This window comes from Staurois parvus, unplaced genomic scaffold (genome assembly GCF_062004578.1).
Source record: "Staurois parvus isolate SC_StPar_1 unplaced genomic scaffold, SC_StPar_1.0 ptg000299l, whole genome shotgun sequence".
NCBI classification, from domain to species: Eukaryota; Metazoa; Chordata; class Amphibia; order Anura; family Ranidae; genus Staurois; species Staurois parvus.
Genome location: NW_028318095.1, coordinates 21,097,652 through 21,113,209, shown reverse-complemented (window position 1 = coordinate 21,113,209; position 15,558 = coordinate 21,097,652). Strand labels below are relative to the sequence as shown.

At 42.1% G+C, this 15,558-nt stretch overlaps 1 protein-coding gene across 1 annotated transcript in view; it reads right to left on the bottom strand.

Annotated features, from left to right (window-relative positions):
* Window positions 1-12,666, bottom strand: part of PIPOX (pipecolic acid and sarcosine oxidase) — a 102,121-nt gene extending 89,455 nt beyond the window's left edge. The window contains exons 1-2 of the mRNA XM_089682997.1: window positions 12,436-12,666; window positions 1,533-1,681 (exon numbers count right to left, since the gene is read on the bottom strand). Coding sequence (XP_089539123.1) covers window positions 1,533-1,681; window positions 12,436-12,552 — 266 coding nt within the window. The 5' untranslated portion in view covers window positions 12,553-12,666. The remainder of the gene's footprint in view (window positions 1-1,532; window positions 1,682-12,435) is intronic.
* Between the last annotated feature and the right edge of the window lie 2,892 nt (window positions 12,667-15,558).

Genomic DNA, 15,558 nt, shown 5'->3' with positions numbered 1-15,558 from the left:
GGTTTCTATGCAGAAGGGAGTCTGATTTTGGACTTTCCAGCTTTAGTAAATAAACCCCGCAATGTTCTATTGAGTTCTCAATTCTGAGAATGTCTGCATCATCCCTGGACCTTTGATTAGATGCAGTCAGCAATTAAGTGGTTGAGACCGCTGTGAATTATGAAGAAAACATTAAACAACAGTGCTGCCTTCACTGCTGCTCCTCCTTCTTGGTATCTGACAGAGGCAGCATTATAATCTAGGGGCATTAATCCTTGAAATTTGCTGCACAATTTAGGGCTTCCATATCTTACCCTGGCCTATGACCTTTTAATGTTTGAAAAGCTTCAATATCTGTTAAGAATGGCGCCTGTGATCCTGTCAAGCAAGATATCCCTGGACTTGCTGAATGGTAGTGAAATGTGTTTTTATCATCAAAGTTCAGTGATCTCTTGGGTTCTTCTGTACCTGCTCTGTTTCCATGAAGAAGAGAGTGTCTTGAAATGTTCCGAGATGTGAGAATACTATACCCAAGTTGTTGCTATGATCACTTGTCATTTTAACATTTGTCATTTTTATTAGATGTGTTATAATATGTGACAATACATTTTGTATTTTTATGAATTAACAGTCTGTATGCCTGAAAAATCCCAATCCATGTATATTTTTTCTTTTTACATTGATTTGAAGTTATGATGGCATTCCCGGGGTGTGTGAAAACACTCAACTCTTGTTGCATTGTATTGTTCTATTTTTATATAAGCAAACGTAATACCTATGCTTAATTATAATGTTTAATACTGATATTGGGGAAATATTGTGTCACATTTCTCACTTCACCTTTCTAATTTATAATGATTATTTCATAATAATATAACAGGCTCAGGGTAAAATGTACAGCATAACCATGTAACAGATCTATTATCCATTATCTACTGTAGAGCAGGCAAGTACTTTAGGCTCAGCCAAAGAACAATGCTTTTGTGTTTTAAACCTACCATTTCTGTGCTACAAATATAAAAACCTTACATATTCCAGTATTTTCCTAAGTGTGGGATTCATATTAATAGTGGTACACATCCACATTGCGGATAGCACAGTGTCATAGAAAATAAATGTGATACAGGGAGAACACATGAAAGGTTACACTTTGCAGTTCAAATAATAATACTCCCTTGAGTGTTCCTGTTACTGCAGTGGAATATACTCAACATAGTGATACCTAGGAAGCACTTGAGAAAAAATGGTGGGTTCATTCATGAGCAGAAATGTAATTCATGGTGGTTAGAGCAACATTCTGATTAGGGTTCTTACCCTAGCACCTAACATCAAAAAATTGCATAGCAGTCATTTGAAGGAAAGCATGACAAAGAGGGGTGGACCAAAGACCAAACGCGAACAGGAGGGAGGTACAGCTGAAAGATTCAACAAAACATAGGTGGCAAATTTTTCATCCTGGCTCTGAACTTAGAACAGCAACTGATGTTAGTGCTTGACCACAGCAAAGGTTGAAACAGTGTTGCACAAGTAATGAAAGTTTGAGAAGCTCTGACCTATATAGTTTGATGCCTGATTCCCTCTCCAGGTCTGCCCACAGCTGATAACTCTCTTCCATCATGTTGGTATAGAAGTCTTCTGCGTAGGCTCTGCGGATAAGTCTTGTTTGTCCATGAGAGCTTCCTCTGGAGTGTGGAAGGGGAAACTGAAAGACAAGTGGAAAGGGATGCATTTATTTTCACTTTAGAAGAAAATATACATTTTTTTTCCCCCAGAATAATTGAAATATTCCATATGCATGTTCACTCCTTCCAAATATAGTAAGTGCTCACATCCGTGGTGACCATATGTCTCCACATCTCAAAAGAAACTTGATACTTGGCAGAAGGCAGTTTCACAACTGGCAAATTTATCTCATTATGTTTCAATCTCATTATTTCTCAGCATGTACTACTGTGTACAATGTATAAGAATATTAAATCATAGTTTTATATTTTATGCTCTTTAGCATCTGAATCTTCAAACTCTATCAACATGGAACTCCCTGCTAAGCAAAGTTCAAGGTTATGTATATGAAAATTAAAGTGCAATCCTATTAATACCCTCCTTGTATTGTTTGAATGTGAAATTCCCAGATGTTTTTCAATGCTTCTAGAGATTGATGGGATGAGTTATGGATCAGCTCCCTTTGTTTAGAGGTTTGCAGACTTCTGATGGATAAAGGAAAGAAATCAGTAGGTAAACTGAGGACAGAGACAGCAATAAGACCTATCAGTGTCATCGGGTCATACAAATATAGGAGAGAAAACCAGAAAAATCCTAGTGAATACTTTTCCAGGCGTTTGTGGATCCAGGACATACCTTTAATGAACTGTGTTAGTCTATTTCATTTCTGCACATTGTATACATGAATACTTTAATTGTACCAGTTATACATTTACACGAAGCATTGTGCTGTGCTCAGCGAATAGCACACAACTCACATGACACATGTTTTATTGAACCCTATGGAGAAATAGTTGGCTACAAAGGTGAGTATTCAGAATGAACAATAAATAAAAGGACGTAGGACTTATTCCATCTCCCTGCATATAATCCCTTTCATTGCCTACTGTGGATATGTATTTCTTTTGCCAATACTTCCTTTGTATAGTCAAAGAAAACCTATGTGCATTATCATCTGACAGGTGAATAGAACTAAAAGCATACATATTATGAAGTGTGGAATTATTTATAACCATATTTAAGCTCTATGAGAGACATTTTGGTAAATTTGAAAGTAATCACTTAGAATCAAGAGGGCTAACAGAGCTAGATATTGTAAATGAAAATTTTAGTAGGTAGGCCATTAGGGCATTAAGGATTTTTTTTTACTTTTAGGGCTTGGCTGATTGAAGCATTTTTATACATTACTTTTATACTTTTCCCAGAAACAAATTGTAAACTCTTTGCGATTACCTACATTTCTGTAATAATGTCTCCTAAAATGTTGCCTGATCTTCAGTTAAGTCATAATAATACAGTCTTATTAACAATCAAAACATACAAAAATGTTATATATTCATATGTTAATTTTAAATATAGTAAAAAATAGGTAGAACCCCTGTCAGGTTTTTATTACTGTGTATGTAACCATGGCAGAGATTTACCCACTCGGTAGGGCTTTTTTTATAATGTCCTGCTCAACTCCAAAAAAAAAAAAAAAATTGCCTTAGAAATTCTTTAAATGCAATTTATTATTGCTTGGCCTGGCTGGGGCTGTTGAAGCCTAGTTTCCCTAAGTACTGATTTTCATTCATAAAGCACAGTAAATGTATAGTGTTCAGAATGCAAAATGAAAGTTGATACCTTCGCCCCAGTGCATGTGCAAGTAGACAGCTATAGCCAGATGCTATGCTGCAACAACATGGAGAAGGAAACAATGCCCGTTACTCCACTCTACTGTCATGCACTTTAATGTCATGCTGTATTATGCCCTCCAGCCAGCAGGGGGAGAGCCATAGTCAAACAAACCAATGGATTCCTATACAGAGCACTGAGAATCATGGGAGTTGTAGTTCGGGACTGCTGCCATGCAATAGGACTGATAGACTATATACACTATAACTTCCAAGAAGCACTGAGGAGCCATGGGAGGGGTGAGATTATTTTTACCAACTTCTTGGGAAAACATCTCTCTCATCTCATCTGGCACTATGGGGCTCAGATAGTACACATCTTTTGGCACTGACTGACAACTGAAAGGCCAAACTGGAGGAACTGAGTGGAGGCCCAGGACGAGAGAGAGGGATACCCTTGCCATTCAACACAGACCCCCGTAACTGCAATGCATCTTTGCTGCAGAGAGACTGGAGTGTCCTCTCACCCTCTGCTTCCCACAGTCAGAGCCTGGAGGCATCTTAGAGAGAAAGCTGGACTACCCCATTCCACAGCAAAAGCTTTCAGCTGCTGCATTAGGTACACCTTATTAGTATCAGGCTGGACCCCCTTTTGCCTTTAAAACTGCCTTAATTCTTCATGGCATAGATTCAACAAAGCGTTGGAAATATTCCTCAGAGATACTGGTCCATGTTGACATGAGTTACTGTTGTTTTTCTATCATCTTGAACCAGTCTGCCCATTCTCCTCTGACCTCTGACATCAACAAGGCATTTTCATCCAAACATCTGCCGCTCACTGGATATTTTCTCCTTTTCTGACCATTCTATGTAAACCCTAGACATAGTTGTGCATGAAAAGCCCAGTAGATCAGCCCAGGAGTACTCAGACCAGCCCATCTGGCACCAACTACCATGCCATGTTCAAAGTCACTTAAATCCCCTTTCTTCCCCATTCTCCCATTCCAATGCTCGGTTTGAACTTCAGCAGGTTTTCTTCACCATGTCTAGATGTCTAAATGCATTGAGTTGCTGCCATGTGATTGGCTGATTAGCAGTTTGTGTTACCAAGCAATTGAACAGGTGTACCTAATAAAGTGGCCGATGAGTGTATACTATGTAGTGGTGCAATGGCTGACAGTGTGAGTAGGAGTGATTTTGTTTTTTTTATCTCATGGTGCATCTTTTCTTCAAGGAATATTACGCGTTTTTGTGTATTAACTGAGATTAACCTTGAAGAATTATTACTCATTTATACTTATATTCTCTTCAAGCATTATTCTAATTAATCTGCTGGAAATATAAATCTGAAGGCATTCTATGCCTTTGTTACATCAAGTTAAAAAAAGAAACATAATATTTAAAACCATAAAAATGAAAAAAAAAAAGCTGTTAAAATGAAAGACAGAAATTATGTTCATTATATGAAACAGAAATATTTTTCAGAATAAGGTGGGATGTTCATTACTGACCACTTATTACAGCTGTACAGTTTCTACTTTGTTCACCCTGTAATATAGCTTCACATCTAATGAAAAGTCAAAGGTGCCTACCAGATGCAGTATTAGATGCAATACAAATAAAAATGCTCAATTTCAATAGGAAAACAACATGGTTCAATGCCACAGTAGCAGATTCATCGACTCATAGTTGGTAATGGTTACTAGCATTAAAACTTTTATTTACATTTTGGTTTGTGTGAGGAAAAATAGGATCCCCTAGGTTTTAATTGCTGTCTGTGTGCTTGTGGGTCAGATTTACAATCTGGAGCTGTCATCAGAATAGAAAGGGAAGGAAAAAGGGAGGCACCTGTCCTGGTGAAGTTGAAATTCAGTAATACACTGCAGAGTCAAACCAGATTCTAAAGAATATTCATTAATTACCTGAGAACTGCTGAGAACTGTGAGGTCTCAACCATTAATAACAATAGTAAAGGCGCTGTTAAAAGGCATCTAAGGGTGTGTGTATACAGTATACACATATATAAAATATGGAGTCTAGCTCTGTCAGTAAATGTATAACAGGCTAATAATGTGACTGTATTGCACTGGAATTGCATTATATTTTACTGCCTGAATTGACTCAAAGACCAATCTCCATAACTAAATCACTATCAACCCATCCCCGCATTTCAGGGTGCTAGGGGTAACCCTGGATTCTGAACTATCCTTTTAGGCCCACATCCAATCCCTGTCCAAATCATGCTGCTTCAACCTCCGCAACATCTCCAGAATACGCCCCTTTTTAACCAATGACACCACAAAGGTCCTAATTCACTCCCTGGTTATCTCTCACCTCGACTACTGCACCTCCCTCCTCATTGGCTTACCATTACATAGGGTATCCCCCCTCCAGTCCATTGTGAATGCTGCTGCCAGGCTCATCCACCTTACTAACCGTTCAGTGTCTGCTACCCCTCTCTGCCAATCCCTCCACTGGCTCCCACTCGCCCAATGAATAAATTTCAAAATACTAACAACAACTTACAAAGCCATCTACAACTCTGCTCGTAGCTACATCACCAACCTGGTCTCAAAATATCAACCAAACTGCTCTCTTCGATCCTCCCAATACCTTCTGCTCTCTAGTTCCCATGTCACCTCCTCTCATGCTCGCCTCCAGGACTTCTCCTGATCTTCTCCCATCCTACGGAACTCCCTACTCCAATCTGTCAGGCTATCTCTTAATCTATCCACCTTTAGGTAATCCCTGAAAACCTTTCTCTTTAACCACTTGCCCTCCTGAGGATTTACCCCCCCCCCCCCTTCCTGACCAGGCCATTTTTTGCGTTACAGCGCTTCGCTATTTTAATTGACGATTACGTGGTCCTGCAACTCTGCAGCCAAATGAAATTACAGCCTTTTTCCCATGAATAGAGCTTTCTTTTGGTGGAATTTGATCATCTGTGCATTTCTAATTTTTTGTGCTATAAAAAGAAAAGACCGACAATTTTGAGAAAAAGACAATACAGTATTTTTGACTTCACTATTAAACATGTCTAGTAAAACAATTTAAAGAAAAAATTTTGAGAAAAAAACTATATTTTTGACTTTTTGTTATTAGACATGTCCAGTAAAAAAAATTTAAAAATCAAATTTCAGCATAAATTTAAGCCAAAATGTATTCTGCTACATGTCTTTGCTAAAAAAATCCCAATACATGTAAATGAATTGTTTTACGTGAAAGTTATAGTGTTTAAAAATGGCAGTATAGATACTGGAATTTTTTTAAAATTTCTACTAGTAATGGCGGCGATCAGCGACTTATAGCAGGACTGTGGGACTGCGGCTGACATTCTAATACTGGGGGGAACTGAATTGGTGTCACTGACATCCCCAGTGACACCAATACAATGATCAGTGCTAAAACAAGCACTGACACTGTACTAATGGCACTGGGCAGGAAGGGGTTAACATGAGGGGTGATCAAAGAGTTAACTGTGTGCAGGGAGTGTTTTACTAGGGGGAGGTGTCTGTGTACTTCACTGTAAGCACACTGCTTTGGACAGCCATCCAAAGCAGTGTGCCTGAGCTGACAGGGAGGAGAACTGTTAGTAAACAAAACAGTTCTCCTCCCCCACGGAGATTCTCGGTAATCACTGGGCGCTGGCAGGTAATCACCAGCCGGGACCCAGTGATTGACAGCCACGGCTGCAAATAGCAGCACGGGTAGGGCACGCGTGGCTTGCATGCTTCCCCTACTTGGAAATGCAAAATCACATATACATATACGTGATTTTGTGCACCTGTGCTGCCCTGTGGCAGTATTTCTGCTATAGGGTGGTTTGGAAGCGGTTAAAGAAGCCTATCCTACTTCTAACTAGTAAACTGCCATTTATTTCCTCCATCAGCTCATCCCCCCACAGCTATTACCTTTTGAATCACTCAACCCTTCCTCCTAGATTGTAAGCTCTAACGAGCAGGGCCCACTGTTTCCTCTTGTACCAAACTGTATTGGAACTGTAATGTGTCCCTTCATTTTGTAAAGCGCTGCGCAAAGTCTTGGCGCTATATAAATCCTGTATAATAATAATAATAATAAAAAATCAGCAAGGCCATGGTACAGTATATGATACTTTGTGCTTGGGACTGACTGCATAAAATCATTCAATACAATCATTGGGTAAGGCCAGGGGCGGACTGACCATTTGGAAACTTGGGCACTGCCCGAGTGCCCGGGGTCAGTAGGGGGCCCCATGAGATTCCACTGGTACCTTTTTCATAGGCTTTTTTGAGTTTGGGCAAGGACACAGGGGCCCCATGATCCCCTATTGCCCGGGGGCCTCATGAGTTGTCAGTCCGCCCCTGGGTAAGACGTTTCTGATTACACGCTACTAAGTAGAATAGGGTATAATTAGTTGATTAACGTAATTCAAATACACTCATCCTGCCTTCCTAGTCCCCCTAATCTAAACTTTACAACCATCCCTTACCTAGGGTTGCCACCTCATCCCATTAAATCAGAATACATAATAATTACACAGGTTCTTAGGCTAATTTAATGCAGACAAGGCACTACGTGAGTTTAATTACCACCTTAACCACTTGCCCTCCTGAGGATTTACCCCCCTTAATGACCAGGCCTCTTTTTGCTACTCGGCGCTGCACTAATTCAACTGATAATTGCGCGGTGGTTATAAATTTAGGCCAAAATGTATTCTGCTACAAAAATCCCAATAAGTGTATATTGATTGCTTTGTGTGGAAGTTATAGCATCTACAAACTATGGTATAGATCAGGGGTGGGCAAACTTTTTGACTTGAGGGCCGCAATGGGTTCATATATTGGACCCGGGGGCCGGACCAAGAGTAGATGAATGATGTGTATGTGTCATCCATAGTAAGTATAGTAATATTCCCCCATAGTAAGCATAGTAATTAATCCCCCATATAGTAATTCATCCCCCATAGTAATTCATCCCCCATAGTAATTCATCCCCCATATAGTAATTCATCCCCCATAGTAATTCATCCCCCATATAGTAATTCATCCCCCATATAGTAATTCATCCCCCATAGTAATTCATCCCCCATAGTAATTCATCCCCCATATAGTAATTCATCCCCCATAGTAATTCATCCCCCATAGTAATTCATCCCCCATAGTAATTCATCCCCCATATAGTAATTCATCCCCCATAGTAATTCATCCCCCATAGTAATTCATCCCCCATATAGTAATTCATCCCCCATATAGTAATTCATCCCCCATAGTAATTCATCCCCCATATAGTAATTCATCCCCCATAGTAATTCATCCCCCATATAGTAATTCATCCCCCATAGTAATTCATCCCCCATAGTAATTCTTCCCCCATATAGTAATTCGTCCCCCATAGTAATTCGTCCCCCATAGTAATTCGTCCCCCATATAGTAATTCGTCCCCCATATAGTAATTTGTCCCCCATATAGTAATTCGTCCCCCATAGTAATTCATCCCCCATAGTAATTAATCCCCCATATAGTAATTCATCCCCCATAGTAATTCATCCCCCCTATAGTAATTCATCCCCCATATAGTAATTCATCCCCCATATAGTAATTCATCCCCCATAGTAATTCATCCCCCCTATAGTAATTCATCCCCCATATTAATTCATCCCCCATATTAAGTCCCCCCTGTGTCAATTCACTTACCTTTGCTCCGCGCGTTCCTCTCGCCGTGTTCCCGCGCCGTTAGTAATTAATCCCCCATATAGTAATTCATCCCCCATAGTAATTAATCCCCCATATAGTAATTCATCCCCCATAGTAATTCATCCCCCCTATAGTAATTCATCCCCCATATAGTAATTAATCCCCCATATAGTAATTCATCCCCCATATAGTAATTCATCCCCCATAGTAATTCATCCCCCCATAGTAATTCATCCCCCATATTAATTCATCCCCCATATTAAGTCCCCCCTGTGTCAATTCACTTACCTTTGCTCCGCGCGTTCCTCTCGCCGTGTTCCCGCGCCGTTCCGGTGTAGCATGAAAATCTGTCTCCTATGAGGATCTGTCCCCCTCGACGTATCTGCGCATGTGCCAGTTTCAGGCATTAGCAGCCGATCGGCGATCTCCGGCACATGCGCAGATACGTCGAGGGGGACAGATCCTCATAGGAGACAGATTTTCATGCTACACCAGTCTTCAGGGCGGACTGTGAGAGGAGCCTAGCGGGAGCCTAGCTCCGCGGGCCGGATTAAAAGGTCCGCCGGGCCATATACGGCCCGCGGGCCGTAGTTTGCCCATTGCTGGTATAGATACTGCAATTTAGGCCATTTTTTTGCTATACAGCGCTGCGCTAGTTTAACGAACATTTGCGCGGTCATGCAATACGGTACATAAATGAAATTTACATCCTTTTTTTTCCCACAAATTGAGCTTTCTTTCGGTGGTATTTGATCGCTTGTGCGTTTTTTATTTTTTGCGCTATAAAAAAAAATTTTGAGGAAAAAAAACAATATTTTGGACTTTTTGCTATAAAACATGTTTTAAAATCAAATTTAGTCATAAATTTCTGCCAAAATGCATTCTGCGACATGTCTTTGCTACAAAAAACCCAATACGTGTAAATTATTGGTTTACGTGAAAGTTATAGTGTTTACAAATGGTGGGAAAGATACTGGGATTTTAAATTTTTTTTTATACTAATAATGGTGGCGATCAGCGACTTATGGCGGCGATCAGTGACTTATGGCGGCAAACACCGACTTATGGCGGGACTGCGGCAGACATTCTGACACTGGGGGGGAACTGACTTGGGGTCATTGACATCCCCAGTGACACCAATACAGTGATCAGTGCAAAAAAAAACCCACTGACACTGTACTAATGGCACTGGGGAGGAAGGGGTTAACTTTATTATTCAGTGAAAGGGTTAACTGTTTGAGGGGAGTGTTTTACTAGGGGGCGGGGGTGTGTACTGCAGTGAACACCGCTGATCAGGACAAATAAACTCTTCTGTCCTGATCAGCGTGTCAGGAGCTGTCAGGGAACTGACAGAAAGCACAGCTACTGCAGCTGTGCTCTCTGTCACTGATTGCCGCTAATCGCCGGGACATAGCCAGTGTCAGGCTCCGCCCAACGGGATCTCTAGTGGTCCACAGCACGGGGTTCCCCAGGACGCGGAGTCTAAGTCCCAGTCTGCCTTTTCACCAGGGCCCCTGATGGTGGGGATGGACTTGGTGCAAGACTGGAACCAGGTCGCGCCCCTGGGTACCCTCAGAGGTGCCAGAGGGGTCCTGCTGAGGGTATGTGCCCGGGATGAGCCTGCTGTGAAGGGGATGACAGGTCCGATCCGAGCGGAAGGATGGGATGACAGATCCCAATCCGAGCGGGCTGGACGGATGACAGATCCCGATCCGAGCGGGATGGATGGGTGACTGCTAGGGGGCAGCGAGGTCAGACTAGCCGGGTCGGTATCGTGCAGGCAGCGTGGTACAGGGGGAGCAAGCGGAGAATGGTCGGGGTCACAAGCCAGGTTCAGCAGGTAGCGGGCAGCGTGGTACAGAGGGTCAGGCAGCAGGATGGTCAGGAACGAGCCGGGGTCAGAGCAGGAGAGGGTCAGCATCAATCAGTACAGGCAGAGTTTGGCAACAAGGAAGCGTACTTACAGGAACAGGAACAAGACCTTGCGGCAACTTGGAGATGCACAGGGCAGTTTTAAATAGAGCGCCCTGTTCTCCCATTGGTGCGGCCGCGATCGCTAGTGCGCATGCGCGGCCGCCGCTGCGATCGCCGAGGACTCTGTGCTCGCCGGCTGGGACGGATCAGCCATCTGCGCATGCGCGCACTGCCGAGGACCCGGGATCCCTGACAGCCAGTAACGACCGGCTGTGACCCGGCGACTGACATCCGCGCCCGTGATCGGCGGGAAAGGTAGGGCGGCGGCGCGCCCCCTACCTGTTTTAAAAACACACGTTTTAAAACGTGGTTTTGCCCAGCCGTGCCGCCCTGCCGCCGTATTTCTACAGTGGCTGGGCGGCATGTGGTTAATCAGTCGCAGAACCTGTGTAATTATTATGTGTTTGGTTTTAGACTGGGTTCACACTGATACAGTGTGGAATTCTCAGCGGTCTCTGTGAGAATTCCGTACCGCATCACAATCGCACCCCTTTCCTGTGAACCATTGCGGGTGTGTATGTTAACAACTCTCCGAAATCAGTCCGCAAAACACGGTGTGATGTGCAGAACTGGATCGCATGGGTCTGAATATTCTACTGCGGACCAAAAAAGGCTCCTGCAACTTTTTGGTGCGGATGCGGTGCGATTTGAGCCATACACAGTGTATGGCTCAAATCGCACCGCACAGAATTTGCATGTGATTTGCACAGGAATGCGGGGCAGTTTTTGTGTGAATCATATGCGATATGCCACACCGCACAAGTGTGGCAACCCTAGGCAAACCCTTAAAAAGAAGGACAGATGTGAGCAGTATGTGTATCGCTTTCCGCTACGCAATTTTGGGCATCGCATAGGGCAGCCCATTCACTTGAATAGGCTACCCTATGCAGTCTGTCGCCCACAAAAAAGGATCTGCCCCTTTTCAGGCAACATTCTTCCCGGGATTTTGAAAAGTGTGATATATTACGACTGCTGCACGATCCTGTCGCACGACATTTGCAGCAGAATCGCATCATGGTTGGGGAGCCATTGAGAGATAATATCATCCAAACTCACGTTGTGTGTTGTGCAGTGATCGCCACGTGATTTGGGATTGTGGGCAGAATCATGGCGATCCTGCTCGTGATCCCAAATCGCAAGATGTAAACGGGGCCTTATTCCCTTAAATTAGCGGCTACATATCATATTAAATACAGTATTGAGACTATATAAATACGGAGGAGAACATGTGCAATGGATTGTACTGATCTTCCAAAGTTCAACATTCTGAGCAAACATGAAACACTGAGGAAAGGTCACTATTTCTCTTGGTTTACCTTTTATAAATCAATAGCCATTTTTAAGGTTTGTTACCTTTCCTTTAACCTACACATGCATCTCTGTACACACTGTGAGCTAAGAATATATCATTGCATACATGGTAAGAAGAAAATAACAAAATACTGTTTATTGCCCAATCGCCCCCCTGGTACCTGTTCCAAAAGCAGAGTCCTCTTCTGGTTTTTAGCTAGGTGATAGGCAGTAAAAGATCCCTGGATTCCTGCTCCTATCACAATGCATTCATAGACTCTGCTGCTGGATAGAGCCATGTTTATGTGCGTCCTCGCTGTGAATGTGTATGAAGGGAGAAGGAGGCCTCAGATCCTCAGGCAAGCTCCACCAGAAGGAGGGATTCTCACACACCAAATGTTCAGCATTGCTGTCTTGTTACCAAGGTTCATTCTGACCGCTGACACATCAATAAAGCAGCACTGGATTACTCTGCACGCCTTTCACTTCTGTTGCATCATTTTTCAGCTTTTTGTATGCCAGCTGCTTATTTAAAGCTATTTAATTGAATCAATAGTCCAAATGAATGTCTTTTCAGTATATTATGGACACTAAACAACAGGGAAAGCCTTTTCAAAACTTATTTTTTGTTATTGGCAGAGTATGATGCAGTTGCTGGTTTCAAATAGCTTCTGCATGATTTTTTTTCTGCAGAAATTTCATTGGTTTCCCAAAAATGTATAAAACTTCTAATTTTGATAATTATATTACATTTGTTTTACTTTAACTCCATGTGTTTATGGCTTTGCAGATGCTACTGCTGACATTATATGTAAATATACTGATTAAGGCTAGGTTCACTTCTCTGCGTGTTGTGATTAATGCATTTTTCCAATGCATTTTGTTTTGTGTTTTGCATTTTTCCACGTTTTTGATGCGCTTTGCCGGTTTTTTTCTGCCGATAGGAGAGTATTGAGTGTGAGTTTGATGAAACTTTAATGTGACTTTGGATGGGTGCATTTGTGATGCTACTTGAGTGCCAGAGAATGTTTAGTCGCATCAAGGTTGCACATGAACAGAACTGTCAAAATGTTCTAGTAGACAAAAAAAATGGGACTTTGGACACATGGTTCCTGCATTACCTTGATACAACTTTGATGCTATTTGAGTGTCAGAAAGTGTAAAGTCGCATCAAACAGAATTATTGACTCCTCATTGGCTTACCTTTACATAGGCTATCCTCCCCTCTAGTCCATCATGAATACTGCTGCCAGGCTCATCCACCTTACTAACCGTTCAGTGTCTGCTACCCCTCTCTGCCAATCCCTCCACTGGCTTCCACTTCCACCAACGGATAAAATTCAAAATACTAACAACAACTTACAAAGCCATCCACAACTCTGCCCCCAGCTACATCACCAACCTGGTCTCAAAATATCAACCAAACTGCTCTCTTCGATCCCCCAAGACCTTCTGCTCCCTAGTTCCCGTGTCACCTCCTCCCATGCTCGCCTCCAGGACTTCTCCCAAGCTTCTCTCATCCTATGGAACTCCCTACCCCAATCTGTCCAGCTGTCTCCTAATCTATCCACCTTTAGACGATCCCTGGAAACCTTTCTCTTTAAAGAAGTCTATCCTGCTTCTAACTAGTAAACTGCCTTTTATTTCCTCCATCAGCTCATCCCCCCACAGCTATTACCTTTTGTATCACTCAACCCTTCCTCCTAGATTGTAAGCTCTAACGAGCAGGGCCCTCTGTTTCCTTTTATACCAAATTGGATTCTAACTGTAATGTCTACTTTCATTTTGTAAAGCGCTGCGCAAAGTGTTGGCGCTATATAAATCCTGTATAATAATAATATAATATCTATCGTACAAAAGCACAACACTTGCGTTTTTGGTGCAGTTCCATTGAAGTCTATTGCACAAAAAATGCAATCTGCTGTGGGAAGAAATTCCCTGACCCTGTCAAAAAACACACCGGCTCAGAAAGCACAAATGTGAACTAGATCCATAGATAATCATATTAAATGGACCGTAGTACATTTCTGCAAACTGGAAAATGCCCTTAAAAAATGCTAAAATGTGAACCTAGGTTAAGTCTAGGTTCACACCTATGCAGGTTGACTTTGATGCATTTCTGCATTGCGCTATGCATTTTTGCGGCATTTGTGATGCATTTTGAGGATTTTTTTGCTAGGCAGATTTTAAATGCAAAATGCAGCAAAAATGCAATACATGCTTTCCTCAGCATTCCGATTGAATTCTATAGAACCAAAAACACAACGTTTTGTGTTAAAAAAAGTCACTGACCCTTTCCAAAAAACACACCGGATGAAAATGCAGAGATGTGAACCTGTCCCATAAGAAATCACATTAAATGGACTGTACTGCATTTCTGCAAAACGCAGCAGAAAACGCTTAGGTGTGAACCTAGAGTAAAGGACGATTTTACAAAGCATAACTGAAAACTTTCACAGAAAAATATTGTGCCTCTGTAGTGGCGAATAATCAAGCAGATTTCAAAGCCGCTGGCTTTTTAGTTAAATGCACCTTGTTCTTTTGATCAATTATTACCATAATGTTTATTCAATGTATTGTAATTGGTTCCCTTGTTAGGTGAGCTGGTAAAGGGGCCCTTTGGACCTTTAATCAGTTCACAGTGAGCCCTCCATAGCTGCCAGTCATTAATACACAGCATGTAGTTCTACAAGCCTCTAGCTTTACACAGTAGTGTTAATAACATTTGGGCTGTAATGTTTATTTAAATAAAAGTACGGTAATTGTTTCCCCTGAGAAATTGAACCTGTAAAGGAACAATTAGAACCTTTACTACAGCTTCTTTTGGATAAAAAAAATGTAGTGCAGACCTATTGATTAGTTCTGCTGGTAAACACAGGTTCTGAACCTAAATGTAGCAAGCAGCCAGGCATAGGGTATGTTCAATTAAGTGCGTTAAATCCCACTTAGTCTTCAGACAGTAATCAGGCAGATAGTGTTCTTTTTTGCTATTTTATTGAACTGGAATAGGGATTGGGTAAAGCTTTTGGATGCCCAGAACTAAACAACTTGAATGAGGACACTATCTTGAAGCAGTTACTGAAGTAATGTAGAGTTTGCTGCACAAAAGATAGCAACAGCTTTAGCACAGTGGGGCTTCCTCTAAGGCACAGCCCTGGCAGCAGGTCTGGAACAGTCCGTCTATCATGACACTAGGCAACAGTCTCTCTCTCTCTCAGGATTCTTTGAGGCCTACTCCTTGTGATCCAAGCAGTCTGAACAGGGGCGGACTGACCATTTGGAAATTCGGGCACTGCCCGAGGGCC